We start from the raw sequence: 25,098 nt of genomic DNA, 5'->3' as shown, positions 1-25,098 counted from the left end.
TAACATTTCAAACAGTAAAAATTATACTATCAAAATATACATTTTACCAGTCTAAGCAAGTCAATAATTACAGTTTGACTTTTAGCGTTGCGTTTAAAATTTACCATTTTACTTTGTAAATATTGACGTTGCTTGTATTAAAAATTTACTAACTTTATTTTATACTTTTTACATATCATAACATCATTTTTTAGGTACGAAATGATAAATATTAAAGTCTGAATTCTTAATTATTATACTTTTTACACATTTTAGACATTTACCTAGCAAATATTACTGTTTGAAATAGTATTTTCTTCCATGTAAAGAGTAAATTGTAACGTTTAAATTGTAAATATTACAATGTGAATAGTAAAATTACGATTTTACTGTTTGAAATGGTAATTGTTAGCAGTTGATCATTACATATTATAAATCGACTGTTATTTATTACAGTTTACTTTTTCCGTGAAGCGCAAAATAACAAAGATAATTTATTATTTATATTTGGACAACATTTTTAAAATAGACTATCAAAGGAGTAGTAGTTGAACAATCAATTCTGATAAGCCGCAGTAGTTGAACACTTTGGGAGCAGTAGTTGAACTAATAAAATATATGGCAATAGGCACAGCAGAAATTTTCAACGTTTTATTGAAATATCAAAAGAAATGTAACATATTATTGAATAATATTAAAAATAATACTGTGAATATTTAATATGTCCATTTAAAAATGAGAAATATTTGTATTTATTTTTTTAATTACATTTTTTATGAATGACAAAGCAAATTTTTAATTATAAATCAAAAAAAGGCTATTCGGCAGCCGAAATGGAAGTAGATTTTTCAAATAAAGAAAATTGATTTTCAATAAAATAATATAATAACACTAATAATGTATAACTTAATTTATGAATTAAAAACAAAATTCAATAATAAATTTAAAACTATTTACAACAAATTTTGGAAAAAAAATTATCTTGTGAAGAAAAAGTTTCTCAAATATTTACCAAAGAATTGCACAGATTATAAGATTTGAATTATAAATGTCCAAATTTTAAGTAACTGCTTAGAAACAACAGTTTTCAAGTTAATCAGAATGTTGCAACCGGATAAAATTTTAGTTGAAGAAAACAATGGTTAGAACTAATTTGTGACATATTTACTGACAACCTACCCGAAAACATTACACGAAAGACTGATCAATATCGTAATTATTGAATTTACATCATGATTAAGCTATGATGCAGACAATAATTCTAAAACGGCTGCAACAGTAAAACTGTTTCATTAAACGAACTCTAAAAGGAGTAATATTGAGGCTACTACCACTTCTAAGTAGTGAAAATTGAAGCTTATTAAAAGAGCTTTACGATGCATTTTACCGAATTTTGATATCTTGTCTCGATCAGTAATTATATCAAGTTGAAGTAGTAAAAACATCAATTTTTACGATTTTCAAAATTTCAAAATCCTGTCATTTCCAAATTACTCGCCCGATTAAGCTCATCTTCGAACTTAACTTTGGTCTTGATCGATAGATAAAGCATGTTGAGTTTGAGAAGAATCGGTTATAAATTGAAAACGCTATCGTGCTGACAAGCCACGTTATATCGTATAAATATATATATAATACATACTTATATAAACTTTTGAACTATATATATTTTCTGACTCAGCTCGACAAACTAAGTCAGAAAATGGCTAAATTTTTTAAAAGTTGCGCCATGAGGACGGCTGCAATAGTTAGATTTTAATAAAATCTACTAAAAACTCAATTCAAAACGTTCAATAATTTTTAACTACACTAATTTTTAGTCATAAAACTTATTTAAATTGCAGTAATTAATACAAATCACAATGCTGATCACTAGTCTATAAACCTATTAGAGGTTACAGTGCTGTTAAAATTATACGGCCCCAGCCTGTTCAAGTTCTGGGTACCGCTTTGAAAATTTGGAGGTATAGTTAAACGCTAAAATTTAATATAAAAATGATAGTTTATATCTTTGCAAAAAATATGTATTATTTAGAAAAGACTATTTCATTAGATGGTACAATTTTTTTTACTTAAAATAATGATATACCTTTTTTTTTACTGCTTGTTTGGTTTATGGTTTAATACCTTTTTCATGAAAAAAATAGCATCTATCGGCGATTTTCGACATGTCAACTTTTAAGTTAATAAAAATATAATTGTTTTGATTTATAGATGAAAAAACTTACAGAAATCAATTACTGTATCATTTAATAATTATAATATGCGCATATTACTCATAATAAATTTACGGATTTTGTATTATAACAATTCGAAAAGTCTGTTCAAGTACTGCAGTACTGATAGAAGGATTTCTTAGCATTTAAGAAGATTTCTTTGTATTTACGAAATCATTTCTTAAACATCATTTCTTAGCATTTAAAAAATATTTCTTAGTATTTAAGAAATATTTCTTTGTATTTAAGAAATATTTCTTAGTAGTTATATTTCTTAAAATTTAAGAAATATTCTTTATATTTAAGAAATATTTTTTAAATACTAAGAAATGATTTCTTAAATACAAAGAAATCTTTTTAAATACTAAGAAATCCTTCTATCAGTGTGGTCCCATTTTTATAAGTGTTCAAGTACTGGGTACTTTACCTTATAGTAATATCGTAATTTTTCTTGTAGTGTATAAGACTGTGCGTAAGATTGAACAGTACAATTCTTTGAAGAAAATTTACGATGTTGCATCGCATAAATTATTATGTTTGGGCACTGCAATGTCCTATACTAAAAATTACGATGTTTTCATCGTAATTTTTCGTATAATTTTTTTTCCGTAAATTTTAGAAAATATATAAATTAAAAAAAAAATTACTTGACTCAAGAAAAATATCATTTTAAAAATTTTATTCGTATTTTGAGATATTTAATTAGAATTAAAAAAAAATAATCATAATTATTTTTATCATTATTTGGAAGAATTTAATTGTATCAAGCAGAAAAACAAATAAATAATTTTTTCTGCTAAATTAAAAATGATCAAATTCTTTTTGTTAAAAAAATATTCATTTTAAATTCTTAAATATTGTTTATCAAAACATAAGAATTTAATTTAATTACTTGGTCTAAATATAAAAATACCGTTGGAAAAAATTAATGTCTTAGTTTACGAACGAAATTTCTATGTCATTAACTATTATTGTAAATGACTCAATTTTTATATAATAAAAATAAAGTTACACCTCCGTATGTAGTTCTCCAATTAGTCACTGCACAATAAAAATCATTGATTCAATAAATTGATAAAACTTATATAACTGTTAGTAATAGCCCCAATTATAGTTTCACGAGCCTCCGTCGTGGTTAGTGCATGCTAAAGATCACGTATATTGGTGATTTAGTCGACGTGATTTATTTTATGACATATGTTATCGAACTTGTCAAGGTTAAATTCAAAGTCAGCAAAAATTATTTAAGTATACGTCCATCGTTTTTTTTTTGCAATCAAAAATTCCTGTACCAGGTAAAACATCCCTGGTAGAAAAAATTTATATTAAAGTTACAAAAAAAAATTTATAATTATTAAGCAAATAAATTACATATATTTAATATTCAATTTTTGGTCATTTTAAAAATACAACTGTGAAATTTACTATGAGAAAGATTTTATTTATATTATTAAAAAAAATCTACGGAGTGAATTCTTAATTTATTTTTAATAAAAACTTTTTTTTTATCTCCATAAGTAGGATTTTTTGATAAATTCTATCTATAATAATTTACTTATTAATAAATTCTTAAAATTGCCGTCAAAAATAAATTATTACAAAATTTAATTAATTAATTTATTTTTTACGTTTGGATTTATCAATAAGATTAAAAAAAAAAATTTTTTACGAAAATTTGGTTAAATATTTTAAAACAAAATTAAAGTTAAATTTTAAATAAATTTTTTTTCAATTGTTTGTTAGTAATTTAACTTTTGAAATTTATTTCAGCTAGATAAAAATTTATTTTAGTCCAGAAATTTTGCAAACGGATGTTTTTCAGTTTAAAATCCATAAAAAATATTTTATTTCTCTTAAAAACAATTGAATATATATTTATTTTACAATAAAAAAATTTTTCTGTAAAATTCTGAAATGAAAACATTTTTTTACAGATTTAATATCCAAAATAAAAAAATGTTAAATCTATTATTATTATTATCAATAATTTTGTCCTTCCAATTTGTCATTACAACGTACAACTCTGTCGACGAGGTAAGGTTAAAAAAATATTTTTAATTATTTCCTGCCAATAAATTACCAATAAATCTTTTTCAGTGCCACGGGTACTATGGGCCACATTGTCATAAATATTATTACTGCACGGGAGGACTTTTCTGGGGAGGTAAATGCGTATTACGTGAGCCTTACTCCTGGAGCGAAATTCAACATATCGGTTAATCATAATCATAATAATTAAAAAAAAATCTGTTAATTTAAATGATGAATACAATCCATTAAATTAATTAATTGTTTAATTATTGGGTATTTATTTTTAAACTCTACATTATTTTTCAATATAATAATTTTCCCGTGTAAAAATGATATGATATCATTATGACGCTCATAATGAATATCATAATGAATCTCATATTTTGACACTAATATGAGATTCATATAAAAGCCATATCAATACATTTAAAACCTGTACACTGTAAAAAATCCGGAGTAAATCGAGAGTGAATTTCACTCCCATCACTCGGAGTTCCGGAGTGAAGTAATTAATCACTCCGCTCAGAGAGTGAATCCGGAGTTTTTATTTGCGGATTGATTTCAGAGTGATTTCGAATTTCACTCCGAAAAACATGCGCGTTCGGAGTTTTTAAAATAAATAAAATAAGGATGAATTTTCGTTCTACAAAAAAAATCTCAAAATTAATCTTTATATATATATTTTCTTCTGTGCGTGTGTTTGTCACTGAAGTCCTCCTAAACGGCTGGACCGATTTTAATGAAATTTTTTGTGTGTCTTCCGGTGGATTCCAGAATGGTTTAGATTCACAATTCAGTCCACGAGAAAATTTTTATTTAATAGATTTTTTATTTATAAATTGTTGTTGACCTTGACTACCCACATGCACTTTTCATATATTTTATAAATATCATATATATAAGATATATGAAAAAATTCATGTGGGTACTCAAATGAAAGGTCTCGATGAGTATAAAATCATAATGGACTTATATTTATGAAAATGTTAATAATTTACGAATGATAATGTATTTTGTTAACTAATGATGTTTTTAACGATATAAGCTCATTCTGATGTTACACTCATCAAGAGCTTTCATTTGAGTACCCACATGCATTTTTGATATATTTTTCATATCTACATATATATAATATATATAAATATATAAAATATATGAAAAATTGATGTGGGTACTCAAATGAAAGGTCTTGATGAATGTAACATCGGGATGAGCTTATATCTTTAAAAATATCATTAGTTGACAAGATACAATGTCATTTCTTAATTATTGAAGTTTTGAAAGATATAAGCTCATTCCGATGTTACACTCATCGAGTTCTTTCATTTGAGTACCCACATAACATTTTTTATATATTTCATATATATGGTATTTGTCAAATATATAAATATATAAAATATATCAAAAATGCATGTAGATACTCAAATGAAAGCTCTTGATGAGTATAAAATCAGAATGGGCTTATATTTACGAAATGTTAATTATTGAAGAATGCCCATTGCATATTGTTAACTAATGATGTTTTTAACTATACAAGCTCATTCCTAAAATTTCTAAATTTAAGACGTGTGTACATGACAACGTATTTCGGGTCCGCTAGTATATATATATATTTATATCTATATATATATATATATATATATATATATATATTTACTATATATTTACTATATATATATATTTTTAATTATAATTAATTTATAAAAAAAATAAATAAAAACATTATAATAATAATGAAAATAAAATATTATTAAAAATAATAAATTAAATTTTTAATAATTAAATATAAAAAGGGTTTATAAAAATATTTTCTTTACAAAAATTTATTTATTTCTAAATTCATTTATTTTGGGAGTGAATGCGGAGTGAATTTTATTATTAATAAAAATTAACTCCTTCTCGGAGTAAATATCACTCCCGCTGGGAGTGAATCAATTAAAAATCATTCACTCTTCATTCACTCCGCGTTCACTCCGCAAATTTTTTACAGTGTAATAAGTAGAATACTTATGGAAACAAATTTTTTTTTTTAACTAGAGTATAAAATTTTTATTTTTCTTGTTGGAGAAAGAAAATTTCTAGTAATTTGATTATGTTTTATTATAAAATTTGATCTACACGGATCGGTCACATGGAGATTCGTGACCAATCCATAGTGACAAACGCATAATTTCATACTGAAGTCATAATAGTATCTACGTAAACTCATGATGGAATCAGGCTGAAATTTTTCAAATTCATTATGATATTGTAATGATATTGTTGCCTTTTATTCATAATTCAAGAAAAAAAATTTTTATTACTGTTGGAAATTTGTTAGGGTAGTATCTCAATGATGATATTAACATAATTTCATTACGAAATCATAATGATATTGAATTGAATTCAAAATTTAATGATGGTCATATCTGCATAAAATCATAATGATATTGTTAGGCTTTTTAAATCGTGATATAAAGTTATTGAGTCATAACTATGAATAAGAAATAATGTAAAATAATTAAATTAAAGAGATTTATATGACGATTTAAATTGTTTTCAAAATAAAAAATAATTATCTTAAGACGAAAAAATTTTTTCAGTTAAAAATTTTTTTTAAACCAAAATAGTCAATGTTTTTCTATAAATATTCTTCCAAGTTAAGAAAGTCAAGGAGGAAAGTTAAGTAGTTCAACAGTATAGTGCATGATAAAAATACTGTTTTTCTCAATTATTATATATTTTCTCTGATTAACAGAAAAAATGAAAATTTTACTAATCTACTTAAAAAAATTCGCTCTCACAGGTATTTTACTTTTACGGGTTTCCAGAGTATTGATATGGCTCTTGTATGAATCTCATATTAATGCCAAAATATGAGATTCATTATGATATTTATTATTAGCTTCATAATGATATCATAATTTTTACACGGGTTATTTAAGATGAATTTATTATCGAATAACAATGATATAATTTGAATAATGTGTGTACCGAATAAATTAATTTTCGACGGTTTGGTTAATCAGCTGTGACAAAAATTTCCACCTTGAGTGACGTCAGTTCAAAAATATGGATATATATAAATATAGACTTATTTGTGAGGATATATATAGACCATTTAATCTGAGGCCAGTCACATTAAACGTTATTAGTCATTAACCATTTCATGTGGATAAAGTCAATTTTTTTAAAATTAAATTCGAACAAAATTATTAATTAAAAAATGTTTAAATTATTATCTATTTTATTTATTTCATTAATTGTGGTTGTTAGTGACTCGTTACAAGCGTCGGTAAGTGATAATACGACAATAAATAATTTATATTAATTATATTTTAGATAATAAATTTAAAAAAAGATTTTTTTATAGTGTTACATCATCTATGGCCAGTACTGTCCAAGAGGGTACTACTGTACGGCCGGAATTCTTTGGCCAGGTCAATGTCTACAATCCTCCTTGGGAGGTTTCTTTGGCATGAAAGGCTAAATAAATAATTTACTAGCAAGCTAATAAGATAAAATATTATAGAATAAAATAGTAGGGTAATAGATAATGAGCTTAAGTGACTGAAAGTTTGGGGATTAATCCGAAAAGGGTTAATTAAATAAACAAGTTATTATCGTGTAAGCCGAAAAACAGGGGCCGGGGTAACAGGTAACAGGCCAGATATGTCTTGCGAGCAATTAAAACTTTGGACGTTATAGGTTAGAGTTAGTAAGAGCCGCAGCCGCAGCGCCCGAGCTTTTCACTCTCGTTATTATATGGGCTACCAACTTTCCTGATATTATTTTAATCTTGTCCTGGTTATTGATCTATTTTACGAGTTACTGTACTACTCAGTGGATGAATGTAATTTTCGAGTTGTCTTAACTGTGTTATGTATTACTCTCAATAGTATTGTTTTACTTGTCAATTGTATTATTTTGTAAAATGCTTATTAATTTATTGTATTTATGTTTTGTCTTTAGTTTAAAATCGTAATTTATTTATAAATAAATATCTTAACAAAATTTTTCAGTTGTCGAATATATAAAATTTCCACACATGATTTCACATAAGGTCAGATGTGATTTCAAGCATGAAAATATTTGAGCTTCCTAGATGATTACATTCAATAATCCCATATATGTGATCATATTTAACATTTAACATTTAACATTTAACATTTAACATTGTTCTGTTAAATCAACACAAAAAAGTGTTAAATATTTAACATAAAAATTTTTAAAACAAAATCCGAACAAAAACAGTTTCACTGTAAAAAAAAATCGCGCCAAGTCCACGTTCATAAGACTATTAAGAAAAAAAAATTTCTTATTTCTTTACAAAAAGATATAAAATAAAAAAATAAAAAAATTCAAGTAATCGATTTGATTGTATTTGATTTTCGGAAATTAAAAAAAATTTTATTGTAAATTTGAAAATTAAGAAAAAAATTTTGGAACGTATTTAGTGTGCGTGGTTGCAAAATATTTTACTTTTAATGAAATTCGTAAAATCTATTTACTAGGACTTTAAAAAAATTGAAATACACAATGACGCACACCAAGTACGTTCCAAAATTTTTTAAGCTACCGTTCCAGTTAAGCTACCGGGTAAAAGCATCCTGACATGTAATCGGGGAGATCCAGGTTCGATTCCTGGCTTGGTTTATTTTTCATAGATTTTTTTCAAAAAGTTGCCCTTTATTCTCAGTAGCTTTCCATCGTTAATACTTAACATATAGTCGAACAGATACTAGCATTCACCAGCTAACTAGTGTTCAAGTTCGATGGTTACCCATCGACCTAACTATCCGAAGACGAATTGTCTCAAATCGTTAGTGAAGATGGAAATTTCCATCCACTTGAAATTAGATTTATACTAGCATAAAAAAAAAATGACCGAATAGGTGATAACGGGTTAGAAGAATTATAGAGGTCATAACTTGAGGGAAATTGAAAAAAAAAATTTTTACTTCATTTTTGAGGGGGGCCGTCGTGCCCCAGAGGGGCCTTTGTGCCCCAGGTTCCCCTATGTAACAAAATATTTTATCTGATGTCACGAACATGATCACACATGTCATATGTGGTCGTATATTATCATTATCACATATGAGCATGATTATATGTCATATAAGATGAAATATCATGCCCGATGACCTCTACATGATCACATATGGTCATATGTAATCACATATTATCATATATGTTAAAAAAAAAATTTTTTTTGCAATTTTTCATCAACAAATTATTATTCAAAGCAAACAATCGTTAATTTAACAAACTTCCTAATAAAATTTTACCTTAAAAATGACTTGAACAAAATTAAACGTTATTATAAATATTATAAAATTGAGAGCAGTGTAACGACAGAAAACGAAAAAAATAAAATGTCATAAAATGGCTCAATATATATGTATATACACATAAAAGAACGACGGAAGATAAGATTGTTACTTTAAAACGACAGATAAAAGCAATCATCTCTCTTATTTATTTCCCTTGAAAGTTTCTAGCCACTGAAGTTAAAGTTTTCAATCACAGTAATGGACCAAACGCTTATATAACTCCACCATCTTCCTTATATTCATGCCACACATTTCTTGATAAAATTCAAACCTGCATAATAATCTTTCCATTTATTTATTTTAAAACTTGCCGCTCGCTCGATTATGAGATCAAGAAAGAGGTAGAAAAAAAAAAAACAAATAAAGTAGCAATAAAGGAGTAAGGAATGATGTTTAAAAAATCACTCGAGATTAAAGTTCACTCCACTCAGATTAAAATTCTAAGTTGTGCGATTTCTTCGAGCGAAACAAACTCTTATATATTGCGAATGATTCAGCAATAAATACTGGGAAATTTTTATGCTCGTGTGTAACAAAAAAAATACACATACAAATATCTAAATAGATATAAATATAATTTACGTTTGTTGTGGATTAAAATAGCCAGAAGGTTCCGGTTGATATCGCAATTAAAGTTAAAAAATTATTTCCACGATCAAATATTTGCCTTTTAATTAAGGAATTTTTTTAAATTGAATTAATAATTGCGGTTATATTTGGCCGGCAATTATCTTAAATAATTAATTTCAATTAAATTCTCTCAATTTGTACTTAAAAATTTTATGAGGTAATTAAAAGTTCGCAGGAAAGAATTTTTTTTATCTATTAAATTTTTTTTTTCATATTTAGTGATAAAAACTTCCGATAGGTGGCGAGTGATCGCTAAATGGTCTCACTGGAGGAGAGTTGAGTTTTAAGATATTAAAGTAAAAATAATTTTTCTAACCTGTCATAAAAAATTTTTATGACCATTTTGCTTCACACTGATAGAAGGACTTATTAACTATTAATAATTTAATTTATTTGAAGACAATTATTAAATTTACTAAATTTTAATAAATATTTTTTAATATTCAATAAATATTTATTTGTGAGGAAAGTACACTTATTAATAGTTGATAAGAATTTATTAATAGTTAACAAATATTTATTAACAGTTAATAAATAATTATTAAATCCTATGATGTTAAAAAATCATTTATTAACGGTTAATAAAGCTTATTAAATATAAAAAAATCCTTTTATCAGTGTAGTTTTGGAAAATTCCAACAGGTGGCGCATGGCCGCTGAATCTTCTCACTACAAGAGAATTAATTTTTATAAATTAAGTATTGAAATAAATTTTTTAAAAGTTAGACTGATAGAAAGATTTATTAACTATTAATACTTAAATTTATTTGAAGACAATTATTTAATTGATTAATAGTTAATAAATATTTATTAACAGTTAATAAATATTTTGTTGAGTGAGTTTGTTTCGCCTGCAATTTTATATAAAATGAAGATTGCTTATAAACAAAAATCATCTTTATAAATTATTTGCATTAATTATATTACATTAAAATAACGTTTATTGTAAAATATCAAATTCTATCACAGCTCATAATTATCTTTTATATTGCACACCTCATAGCGCGAAGCGCGTGAAATTATTGTGCTTTATACTCGATTCGTCAAGGTCAAGCAATTTTGTGATCTTTAAATGCCTCTATCACAACCATATTACACTTATACAATGATGTAACTAGATGTACACCGAAAAAACACTTAAATTAAACCATCTTTTACTTTCTAAAATCATTTCATGTTGCTGTTTTGAAAAAAAAAAACGTTTTGAAAAAAATTTTACGTGGACGTCCGGATGTCACCCCATTTTGGATGTACCAACGATTACTCCCGAACAATTTGATATTTCAAGGCCGGACCTTTTTTATTAGTTTAAGAATTCGATGAACTGGGTCCGTATTTCATATCAGTGGCCTAGTTTACGTATTTTTTTTTAAATTGAATTTTTATTAAAATTCACTACAATACAACCGTACAAAGCCAAACGAACTTTTCTGATTTGTCACGTGAAAACTATGGCGCCACTTGATCAAGCTAGATTTTTTTAGACTGCGTGCGCATATGACAAGAAAAAAGGGCGCTGATATTTAAAAAAAAAAATAAAAAATACTCTGTAAGAAATTACTTAATTATAATTTTTTTTTTTTTTTAATCAATTACACAATTAATTTTTTTTTTTAAATGAATGAGCGTTATGAGGCGTGCATTTTTGGATTTCCCAAACTTTTTTTAAATATTAGAAACGTTAATTTATTTAGTGAATTAATTATTATCATGTATTCTAGCTATAGGGTTACTTAAAGTTTCAAAAGAAAATTGCTATTTTTGCTTTTTATTTTAAATAAATATTTGTTAACAGTTAACAAATATTCATTAATCATTAATAAATATTTATTAAAAGTTAATAAATTATTATTAACTGTTAATAAATATTTGTTAACTGTTAACAAATATTTATTAACATTTAATAAATCGTATTTAATAAATAATTTATTAACTGTTAATAAATATTTATAAAATCCTATGATGTTGAGAAATCATTTATCAACAGTTAATAAAGCTTATTAAATATAAACAAATCCTTCTATCAGTGCATATAAAAAATTTTTCACGACTTAATTTTTGTATAATTAATAAAGGATAAAATTTTCTTTATTTGATTCTAAACTTGTTACCAAATAAAGCTTAAGAGTGTAAAATTGTGGTGATATATAATTGTTCAAATGTTGCGAAGAGTTAATGTTAACCAATGTTAATCTATGTTAATCAATGCTAACTAATAATAATAACTAATGGCAATTACTGACAATTTAAGCTAGTAATTTTTGCATTTAGTCTTTTTGTTGTTTGCTTACCATTTTACTTATGTATTATTATTATTGTTATTATTTTTATTAATATTATTATTATTATATAATGTACTCATTATAAATGTATTTGCTTGTATGGCTCTTAAGGAGCACTTGCTCTAGGGTCAAAATTATTAAATAAATAAATAAATAAATAACGCAAGAAATTGAATAAAAGCTTGTGAATAATGCAAGCTCACAAAAACCGACAGTTTACAGCGGTTAAAAAAGGTTGACTAGTGTCTTTATCTTTGGGATCGTTTACTTCCCCCTTAAGGACCGGAAATTCCGTAGTTTATTCTTACCGGGGTAGAGAAAAAGTCTTGATCCGATGACAGCCAGGACACGTTTTTTCCATTGTGGAAAAACTAGACCCTTTAGCACAAGAGCGCTCCCGCAACGGCTGTGTCCCGTTAAGTCCTGAGATGGCTCCGTAGGTCCTGAAAAACGTTCAATAAAATATTATTAACAAATGACCATACTTAGCAGTACATGAATTCAGATGTTCCTAAAATTTACAGTATTTGCTAAAAGTTAAATGTTTGCATTAATCGCCTCAAATTGTATCTATTCACTCTAGTAACTTTACTTATCATGTATAAATATATATGTGTATGATTAAATGTTTAGTTAGCAGTGAATGGTTAACAGAAACATGTTACGAAAACATAAAACGGAATAGAAAGACCAAATGACAGTTTACAGTTTGTTTATTACGGAATAGGATGCATGAGCTATGTTTATAGCTTACAGTTTATTGTTATTGTCCTTTTGGAATTCACTTCTCTTTGTCTACTCTCCGGTTGTCCTTTTACGCAAGCTAACTACTCTACTGGAGATTTGTTGTTGTAAACGAACAAGAAACAGGCAAAGAAGAGCTGCTGGATAGATTTATAAACAATGAAATCGTTGGTGTGTTAATTTTGTATTATTTATGTTGCTACGCTTATATATATTTTTTTCTTTACTTTAATAATGCATTTTATAAACTCATTATTTTTCATTATTATTATTCGCAATTGATATCTTTAAAAATAATAATTATACAGTTGTTAATTAAAAAGAAAAAAGAAAATTTTCGCCTGAAAAAATGGTTTTTTTTTGTTAATATTTTTTATTAATAAATTTATGACCTAAAAAAACTCCAAAAGTCGAGGTTTTATTCTAAAGAACAATTTAAGTTACTTTTAGAATTTTAGTACCCAAATTTGGCTGCTAGGTGGCGCAGAGAAAAAAAAAGTTTGGAAAATCCAAAAGTGCACGCCTCATAACGCTCATTCATTTTTTAAGAAAAAAATTGATTAAAAAAAAAAAAATTATAATTAAGTAATTTCTTAAAGAGTATTTTTTATTTTTTTTTTTTAAATATCGGCGCCCTTTTTTATTGTCATATGTGCACGCAGTCTAAAAAAATCTAGCTTGATCAAGTGGCGCCATAGTTTTCACGTGACAAATCAGAAAAGTTCGTTTGGCTTTGTGCGGTTGTATCGTAGTGAATTTTAAGAAAAATTCAATTAAAAAAAAATTAGGAAAACGGTTGACCCTGAAGGCCATCCCTGCAACTTCCCGCCAATTCTATACCTAAACGATTGAAATTATACTTCTCACGTTTTTGAGCTCTTCGAGCTCATAAATACAATTTGTGTGTTATATTGAGCTTTCCGTACTCAAAAAATAGCTTTTGTATGCTTTTGAGCTCTTCGAGCTCAAAAGTTTGATAGCAGTTTGATAAAATACTATTTTTTGAATTTTCAAATCGCAATAACTTTTGAATGAATGAACCGATTTTCACGCGGTTGGTGGCATTCAACGCAGTTTTTTAAGCTTCATGAAGAATCTTCAAGTTTAAATTGATGGAACGAAAAATTTTGGAGTAATTCCGAAAAAACACTTTTTTCGGTTTTCTTTCGTCAACGATAACTCACGAACGAATCGACCGATTTTGACCGGACTGGCGGCGATCGACGTTGTTTTTTTTATCTTAAGAGCTGATTAGTTTTTGGAATTGATCAGTGAAGCCGTTTACAAGTTATTCCAAAAAAACCACTTTTGAAAAAAATTTTTTTTGTAGTTTTTTTGCGATTTCTCAAAATCTACTGGTCCGAATCGTTCTAAAGTATATACAAAAACTAAGTTTAGTTAAACCCTTCAAAACGTTTTTTTTTTTTCAAAATAGCAACATGAAATGATTTTGGAAAGTAAAAGATGGTTTAATTTAAGTGTTTTTTTGGTGTACATCTATTTATATCATTGTATAAGTGTAATATGGTTGTGATAGAGGCATTTAAAGATCACAAAATTTCTTCGCGCTATGAGGCGTGCAATTCTCTCACAGTTAGATTGGTAATTTTTAAATGTGTAATAAGATAGGTCCAAAAAGTTAAAATTCATCAATATCATAATATAAAAACTTTTTGATATTATATAAAGTAGAAAAAAAAATTCGATGCAACATAAATTATTAAGTACACTGATAGAAGGATTTATTTGTATTAAATAATATTTATTAATAGTTAACAAATCATTTATTAGAGGCCACTTTTTAGTATTAAACAAATATTTCTTAGTATTTAAAATGATTTGTTTGTATTTAATAAATCTGATGTTCATTTATTAAATATTAATAAATCTTTTTAAATACTAAAAAATATTTGTTGAGAACTAACAAATGGCTTCTAATAAATGATTTGTTAAATATTAATAAATATCTTTAACTATAAACAAATCCTTCTATCAGTGTAGGAAAAAAAATAACATCTTAACAAGACAAACATTGTAAATAACAGTTGTAAACGTGGTTAAAAAATGGCGTACATATGGTCTGTGTTAGATATCAAGAAACAATATAAAGCGAAAACTTCTCACGTACAAAACGTACAAACTTCTCGGCTTTATCCACTGATACAACCCAGCTCTTGATATTACAACTTTCTCATGGGACGAAGCATTAAAATTGCACATATCGGGTAGTATAAATATGCTTTACAACAAGATAAGTGAAATTGGATTTTTTTTTAATTTGACTTATTTTCTTAGCTGAAAGACGTCACTGACATTTCCTGAATTTCAATTTAAGATCCAACCTGAATTATTCTAATTAATTATAAATACGTGCCGGAAAAATATCCTTACAATGCATCTGAAGTTTATTAAAAATTTATTAAATATTAGGTGAGCTTTTCTCGGAGTGAGTTAGATCAAATTATTGAGATAAATGTCACTAATTAACAATTAACAACTAAACTTAATTGAATTATTACTTCAAAATTAGTTTTTGTACTCGGTTATTATTTAAATTAAATTAAAATTTAAAAGTCCTTAAAATAACATTGACAGCTTTACCGATAGTATTCGGTTATACAGGCATCAATTATTATTGATTGCGAGTATTTATAAGAATCTTTATTAAAATTTACGTACTAGCGTACTTACAGTAGGAAATGAAATTAAATATTCTACATTTTATGTTTAACAAAGAAAAACTCGGTTGATAAATTATAAATAATGATGTATTTTCAGTGAAGTATGAAATAAGAATTATTTTACCGACCGATGCATTATTTATGAACTTTATTATTGAAGTCAATAGTAATGTCTATAAGCGTCGTTAAATAAAAAAGTTTCACCATAATATAAATTATCAACTTGTAGAAACTTAGGGAGAAAACTTTTGAAATACCGCTGATAAAAGTATTTCTTAAATTAAATTCCAATAAAAAATAACTTGCGACTTGTGATTTTTAAGATAATGGTTAAATATCAGAGTTATTAAATTTTTGTTTAAAAAACTTTAAAAATTAAGTTTTTTATATTAAAAAGGGCATATATGCAAGTTTTTTCATTTTAGTTTCGGGCTTGACCGCTAGGTGGCTTATGGCCGGAATTTTTCTCGCTAGTGGACTGTTAATTTTTTTAGTATACGATAATAGTTAATTTTTTTTGCAAATTAAGTGTTTTATGAGTTTGATAACTTTCTTTCGGGAAAATATGGATTTAATTATAATTTATAAAGATTATTCAAGCGCAATAAGGTCATCAGTAAATGCAAATAGTCTTTGAATATGTTTTGCGTAGGACAGTTAATCTGTGGATGATATGACAATAGTCATAGGTCGTATCCGGAAACTCGATATTTAACCACAATAATCGTTAACGACAGTACCTAGGAATGTTCACCGTCGGAAAGTTTCCGGAAGTCGTGAAAGGGTCGTATAGTTTCCGGCAAACGGCATAACGCTTGGCTGAATCCAAACGTTAAATGCCGATTACTAACCCACTCGCAACTAACTTTGTTCTCTCGCTCTTTTCATCCCCACCGTCTGGTGCATCACCTCCCTCTGGGTAGTTTCAATCAAAACTTGAGCTCGTTACTGACAATACCATTCGTGTTCCGCTAGCCAATTCGTTATGCCAACAAACTTTTTTAAGAACTTTTTAATCACTTTCCAAAAATTTACTTTCTTCCAACTGAGCCGCCATTTTTAGCGGATCCTTTTTAAAGCTACACTGTTAAAAATTTCTATTGTAATTTTACAAGAAATGTATTGGAAGCTAATATAATATAACCACAGGCGAATTGTGTCATGTATGACAATTCATTTTTAGTTCATGGCATACGAATTTGGAATGCTCTGCCAGCTGAGACTGTGGCTGTGAATAATTTGGTTGAATTTAAAAATGCTTGCTTCAATCATTTCTTTCAATGTGATACTTAAATTTGAATTAAATTAAATTATATTTAAATTCGATTGTCACTTTCAATTTCAATTGGAATTTTTGAATACCTATGCGTCTTAGATTTATTTGTAATTATTTTAATTACCACTCTGAATTATTGCTTTAAATTGATATTAAATTAAATTATATTTTATAATTATAAGATCTTTCTGTCTATCACTAAAAAGCTGTATGTGAACGTTTCATTAATTAATAATTAATTTGTACTTAGTTTTACTATAATACGTAAAAATGTAAATCAATGTATTATTATTGCTGATGGTCCTGAGGGAGCTTAGGCTCTAGGAACAATAAAATTTATTATCTATCTATCTATCTATATAGTTTTTTTTTCTTGGGTATGAGTATATCAGACTATATGAATTCATATCAAATTATATCAACCCTGATCAGGGATTTTTAACTTCCCGCTAAGAAAATCGAAGATTTTCAAAAATCGGGAAGTTATTGTTTTCACCCCCGTTTTGCAAAAATCGAGTTTTCATCAGATCTCGACGTTTGAAAGTCACAGGAAGCTTCCTGACTATCCCCGCGAGGTTGTCACTATGTTTGTCTGTATGTATGTGTGTGTGTGTGTGTGTGTGTGTGTGTGTGTGTGTGTGTGTGTATGTATGTGTGTGAAAGTATGTGAACCGCTTATAACTTTTGAACGGCTTGACCGATTTCATCGCGGTTGGTGCCATTTGAAAGGGCTTGACCAAACTTAGATTTTGAAAACTATTTAAACCGATTCAGATCAATAGATTTTGAGAAATCTTAAAAACTGAAAAAATTTTTTCAAATGCGGTTTTTGGAATAACTTTTAAACGGCTTGATGGTTCAATTCCAAAAACTAATCAGCTCTTAACCTCAAAACCACGTTGATCGCCACCAGTCCGGTCAAAATCGGTTGATTCATTCGAGAGATATCATGAACGAAAGAAAACCGAAAAAGTGTTTTTCGGAATAACTCCAAAATTCCTAGCGCGATCAATTCAAAATTTAAGATTCTTTGTGAGGCTTAAAAACTGCGTCGAATGCTTCTAACCGTGTAAAAATCGGTTTATTCATTCTAAAGTTATTGCGGTTTAAAAATTCAAAAAATAGTGTCTTATCAAATCTCTATCAGACTTTTGAGCTCGAAGAGCTTTAAAGCATAGGAAAGCAATCTCTTTGAGCTCGGAGAGCTCAAAATAACCCATAAATTGTATTTTTGAGCTCGAAGAGCTCAAAACGCCATTGGTGAAATTTTAAGCGCCTAAGTATGGAATTAGCGTGAAGTTGCAGTGATGGACTTCAGGGTCAACCATTTTCCTAATTTTTTCAAGTTTATCAAAGTATTTATAACTTTATAAGGTTATATCACGGCATATCAGGAACTATTAAAAAACAATGGAAGACTAGATAAGAGCATAGAAAGGTATATCAAGTTTGATATAGACATATCAATTGATAAGGCTTGATCAGGCCTGATATGGCCAATTTTCATGTCAGGCCATATCAGAACATATAAAAAATTAAATATGGACATATCAGATCATATCAGGCCAGATATGAACATATCAAAAATTTTTATATGGCCTTATCAGCTCATATCAAGCCTGATCAGAATATTTTTTCACGGGTGAAAAGTATTGTTTTTAAAATTGGACAACAGTGAAGTAGAATTACAATTTGTGTAATATAATTAAAATTGTCTGGTAACATTACATTGCACTGTGTAATTTTATAATGAAAATTGTAAAAATAAAAAAAAACTTTTTAAATTTTTTATGAGATTATTGTAATATAAATGACAATATTTTTTTGTGATTTTACATACAATTATGCCAAATCAGATCACAAATAACGTTTGCAAAATTAAAAAGCTTTTTCTTAAAAATTGACGAAGGGTTTTGTAATATTACAATGCGTGTTAGGTTTATACATGAAGTTTGTAAAATTACAATATATCTTAGTAGATTTCCTGACAGGTCTTGGAAAATTACATGAATTGTATTTTATTTTGCATTTCTATCCACTGATTTGTAATTTTACTTATTATTTATTTTGTAATATGATTATAATTTTACGAAAATTTTCAACTGTGTAGCCAATGGATAGTGTGCGTGATTGCTTTGAAATTTTTGATTAATTTGAGTAAAATAGAAACATTAATTCAAATATTTAAATTATTCAAAGGCTTGATTCTAATTGTTGCTTACATCAAAGGCTCATTGGAATATTTTAATATATCTAAATGAATTTAATTCGGGATATAATCTGATATAGTTATACATTGGGTGTATTATCGGCACAAAGAGAATGCATTTCTAGTGGATCGAGGATGCTACCTATGCGTTTCACCAGATCGAAATCAATTCGGATTTTTTGTATCCGCTCTGTCAGTCAACGGTGTCCTTTTCCCTTGATTTTACATTCGTAGCGGTTAACTATATTATATTATATTAAGCGTCAATCCACGGTTGAATTTTGCGCAAATACACTCACTAGTACCGTATTTGTAATGTGGTGTAGTGTAATGAATAATGTGTAATGAGAGAGCAAGTATTATGCTGACTTATGACTATTTGACGCATTCCGGAAAGAGGATGTCCTTTGTTTGCACTCATTTAGCCGTGATATATTTTAGACATAATGTGAATAGTTAAACAGCGCAATAGATGTTTTTTTGTTTAGTTTTAATAAACGTGGTTTTGTTTTTGGGGTGAAATATTTTTTTTTGGTTGCCGGGATTCGATAAATTATTTGATACCCCGAGAGGCCTGATAGCCATCGCGAATTCTCAATATCACTGGCATTTTAATCGGACAAATGGAAAGCATTGCATATGTGTGTATGTGGATTTTTTTTTCAGCGTATAGATTTACTCTCGTGAATTTTAGCTCGATATGAATAACATTCTAGCCATTAATTTAGACGAAAAAATGATCGTTATATTGGTTCGGTATTTTTTATTTATTTTTTCATGAATCCAATAAAATTAGAAATATTCACGGGAGCTTGTTCCGGCGTCGAACATTTGTTTTTCGCGACAAAAAAGCGCCGTAAATAATTTTGTGAATTTTATAACATTTATATTTTGTGTGGATAAAACTGTAAATGGAGATAAAATTTTTATTATTTTTCATTTAAAATTGCTGAGAGTGAAATTAACGGACAAAGTTTTAAGGGAGATCCAGAGTTGATGGAACAATGTTTATAAATTAGCGATTGACTTTTGCATGGGCTGGCAAAAATGTATTTCGTTAATCGGGTTTTTCCGGGAATTAAACGTGATGGCACCAGCCGATACTATTAAAATTGGCAGTTTTCCACGTCAGTTAAATTTACTGCTCTCAGCCATGGAGACTCGGTTATTTTTATGTACTTTTATTTATATCGTTGTACTTTTATAATTTACGTTTTTTTTCCACGATGTTGGCTGAAAATTATACTACTGTAGTGTGTTATTATTTTTTTACAACACAATGTTGTTGATAGATACATAAATTTTATAATTTACTCGTTATAGCCATTATTCAATATCTCAATAAAGTCTAAAAATATATTTTTCATCTTTATATACCATTTATAAATTATTTTTGGTCAGTTAGTATCTAGATTGTCCGTTAGGTGGCGAAGGGTCAAAAAATTGCCCGAAAATGGTGAAAAAATTTTTAAGATAAGATATTAATTAGATATTAAATATCTAATATATTAATAAGGTATTAAATATTAATTGACAATAATGTAACGATTGCAACAAAAATTTATTGCAACAAATTAATAATATCATCATATATATCTTTTTTTTTAAAGATATTTTATTTATTAAATTTCTCACTCAAAAAATTATTGAAGTCGATTTTTTCTACTCAAAAATAGATAAAAATGATTTTTAGTTTTTTAGTTCTTAGTTTTCCCGCTAGGCGGCGCATGAGCAAAAATTCTCTCACAGTTAGACTGCTAACTTTTAACTATATAATAAGAAAGGTAAAAAACTTAAAAATTTTTAGTTTAGATATATAAATCAATCTTATAAAATTTTTATCAAACTAAAAGCTGTGTCATATTTGTATTTATATTATAAAATATGAAAAAAATTCTCCAATAATCCATTAAAAAAAACATCACACCCGATTCTGTATCCAACTAACCGTGAACAGTTGACCTGAGTTTAGTTATCGAAAAAAAAATTCAGTGACACAATTTGCCTAAACCACATTTGAATAATTCAATATTCCAATTGCGAGTAACCTCACTTCAAAATAGTCTCGGTATACTTTTCCGACATTTACACTCTTTCCTAAGCAACACTTGAAGAACTGTTTTGAATATTTCAAAAAACAGTAAGATATTAACGGAAAAACGTGTAAAAGCCCGAAAAAAAAGCTCTTAAGTAATAATTCGTTTGAATCTTTATAAATATTTAGTCCTTGCCTCAAGAATAATTCGAGCGGATAGCGGATTTAAAATTTAACGGTGTCGCTGTAAGGAGAGTAGCTTACCTATATGAAAAGCGATGAGATGACGTAGTTCGGGGTCTACTCCAAGACGTGCTCGTCGTGAAACTTCCTCGTAGCCAAGCAGCTTCAGAAATTCGTCTTGATATTCGAGTGGTCGTTCATCTGGGGCCATGCGACGTCCTATTTCGCCTCCGTACTGTATAACAAAAATTGGATTACGTTGTTACATTTTTTGCTTTTCCTTTCTCTTCAATTTTCTTTTTTACGGATTATGTATGGCTAATGGAAAGAAAAAGAATGTAATGTCATCACTCATTTTATTTATAAACTAGCTGTTACATGGAAAAAATTAAACTGTAATATTTACTCGGATTCCGGTTAATTTTTATAGTTTCAAACAGTAAAGCGGACATCGGGGTGGCAAAAATATAAATATTATAGAACTTAATATAGTAAGTATAAAAGCCACAATTTATAATTTAATATCCAAAATAAGTGATTAGTAGCTAACGATGTAGTAAATAACGACTCTTTTATCTTAAAAAATTACAGTTTTAAACAGTAAAAATTGCCATTTCAATATACAGTCCATATTATGAGGAGAAGGGGAACTCAGATGAAAGAGAAGGGGGTCTCACTTTGGGAGAATTTAACATTTCAAACAGTAAAAATTATACTTTCAAAATATACATTTTACCAGTTCAAGCAAGTCAATAATTACAGTTTGATTTTTAGCGTTGCGTTTAAAATTTACCATTTTACTTTATAAATATTGACGTTGCTTGTATTAGAAATTTACTAACTTTATTTGATACTTTTTACATATCATAAGATCATTTTTTAGGTACGAAATGATAAATATCAAAGTCTGAATTCTTAATTATCATACTTTAACATTTTAGACATTTACATAGATAGATAGATAGATAGATATATAAAAAATTTATTTCGCTATGGAACCTAAGCTCCCTCAAAGCCATCAATATTTAAATTACATTGGTTTAATTAAATTACATAGGTTACAAGATTACTTAATCTAACTATAGGAATTATAATTTAATAATTTAATTAACTAATTAAAGGTTTACAATTAGATTTAATTTCAAATGTTATAAAATCCAAATAGATTATTTAATACAAACAAATAACTTAATTTAAAGTCATAATAATTCTACAAGAAAAAATATTTAAATAAGATCCAAAAGAAAGATTGAAATTGTTAATTGTCATGTTCAAAAAAGTGATTGAAGCAAGCATTTTTAAATTCAACCAAATTATCTATAGCCACAGTCTCAGCTGGCAGTTCATTCCAGATACGTATGCCATTAATTAAAAATGAATTATCATACATGACACAATTAGCCTGCGGTATACGAAGATAGTCTTGTTGGACATAGCGAATATTACTGTTTGAAATAGTATTTTCTTCCATGTAAAGAGTAAATTGTAACGTTTAAATGGTAAATATTATGAAGTGAATAGTAAAATCACGATTTTACTGTTTGAAATGGTAATTTTTAGCAGTTGATCATTACTTATTATAAATCGACTGTTATTTATTACAGTTTACTTTTTTCCGTGTACTCGCCCGCTCCGCTGGGCGCTTTATAGAATTGCATTTTTAAATCTAGGCCTGAAATTGAATTAGAGTTTTGTTTTGACTTACACAGATTTCCAATTCTATTGAATTGGCATGCACCTTTTATCCATGTAATTATTCTAGCTAATATTCATTGTAACTTTCAATGTGCAATCATTATAACATTCCCGTGTCTTTCTTACAAAAATTAATAATAATTGATATGAAAAAAAAAATTTGTAATGAGCATTAAAAGTTTCAGTTAAAGAAATTGCAGGTCTCATAAGTGAAGAAATCTGCCTAGTATATAAACATAACCAATACACGGAGAGAAATTTATAGGAACCTTTCCAAAAATTATGGGAATGGTTCCTATAATAAAATGATCATTATAAGTATCAATCCTATGCTCATTACAGGAACCATACTCATAGTTTATTGGAAACATTCCTATACAATAATGGAATGGTTCCTATAATATTATAGGAATGGTCCCTATATTATTAAAGGAATGGTTCCTATAATATTATAGGAATTGTTCCTACAATATCATGAGAATGACGCACATAATAATAGAAAAATGTTTATGTTCATAATAATGAAGCAATCACATAAAAAATATAACGTAATTATTATATATTTTTTTGTTAATAAAATTTTTTTTGTAAATAAAAATTGATCTTTCACTATTAGAGTAAAAAAATTTCTTTTTCATAATTTTTATTCACGTGTGTACTTAATCTTAAATTGTTTATTTCAACTCAGTTATTATTGTGTTAGATAATATTGAAAAATATTGTAGCAATTCTAAAATTTCTATAATAAAAGGGATATTTTCTCACTATACAATTAGAGGAGCAAAGTAGATATGTAAATTCATTGTTTATTTTTACAATTTCATTTTATTTTTAAAACAAATTATTTATTTACAATACATACGTTGAATATTTATTAAATCCACCTTTTGGGTATGTAACTTTTATTATTTATATGAAAAATATTACTTATTTTACATATTTCAAATGATGTTATTGGGAAGCAAGTAAAATTATCGAAATTACTAATAATTTCAAATGCTTCAAAGTGGTCACCGAAGTCACAAATAACTTGAGTTGTAATGATAAATATCTCAATTTTATTAGGCATCATCACTATTATATTATGGGAATGGTTCCCACAATATTATAGGAATGGTTCCTATAATATTATAGAAACCATTCCTATATATTATGGGAATCATGCCGATATTCTAGTTACACTGATAGAAGGATTCAGTTCTATTTAATAAGATTTAGTAACAGATACTGAATGATTTAGTAACAAACCTTTTATTACCAAATATTTAATAGGTACTCAATTATTTATTGAAGCCCATTTAGTTCCACCAAATAAATATTTAGTAGTATTTAACAAATGATTTACTGTTACTCAATAAATCGTTTATTGGTATTGAAGAAATTAATTTTTTAACTAATTTTTGCGTGTAACCTAACTTTTTAACTTAAAATAAATAAAAATAATTAAAATAAATAATTTTAAATCAAAATATAAGGTATTATAAAGAAAAGAGTCTCATTAAATCTTCCTCAAATCACTGTAAATGGAAATGTCATTCCATATGTTAATTCAACTAAACATCTTGGGGTGCATATAACAAACAATCTCTCCTGGGATGTTCATGTGGTTCATACCTCGCGTAAGGTCTACGGTACACTTAACAGCCTCAAACATAGGAAGAACATACTATCTACCGCAAATCGCTAATTACTTATCACGGCTTTAATTATTCCAATAATTGATTATTGCTCATTGGTATTGATAGATAACTCTAAAAGATTAGACTATAAATTACAGCGATTGATGAACAACGGCATCAGGTTCATTTTCGATCTGAAGCGTGAT

The 25,098-nt window shown here is 27.2% G+C and overlaps 2 protein-coding genes across 3 annotated transcripts in view; one reads left to right on the top strand and one right to left on the bottom strand.

Annotated features, from left to right (window-relative positions):
* Positions 1 to 25,098, bottom strand: part of LOC123272749 — a 146,754-nt gene that overhangs the window by 78,286 nt on the left and 43,370 nt on the right. For both annotated transcript variants that reach the window (XM_044739738.1, XM_044739737.1), the window contains 2 exons: positions 21,660 to 21,813; positions 12,759 to 12,893 (listed from right to left, as the gene is read on the bottom strand). In XM_044739738.1, the coding sequence (XP_044595673.1) occupies positions 12,759 to 12,893; positions 21,660 to 21,813 (289 nt within the window). The remainder of the gene's footprint in view (positions 1 to 12,758; positions 12,894 to 21,659; positions 21,814 to 25,098) is intronic.
* The window catches only part of LOC123272756 (elongation factor 1-beta'), a 148,275-nt gene that overhangs the window by 120,279 nt on the left and 2,898 nt on the right, over positions 1 to 25,098 (top strand). The window lies entirely within an intron of this gene.

Source organism: Cotesia glomerata, linkage group LG10, assembly GCF_020080835.1.
Source record: "Cotesia glomerata isolate CgM1 linkage group LG10, MPM_Cglom_v2.3, whole genome shotgun sequence".
In the NCBI taxonomy this organism is placed as follows: Eukaryota; Metazoa; Arthropoda; class Insecta; order Hymenoptera; family Braconidae; genus Cotesia; species Cotesia glomerata.
This window is presented reverse-complemented; position numbering and strand designations above follow the sequence as displayed.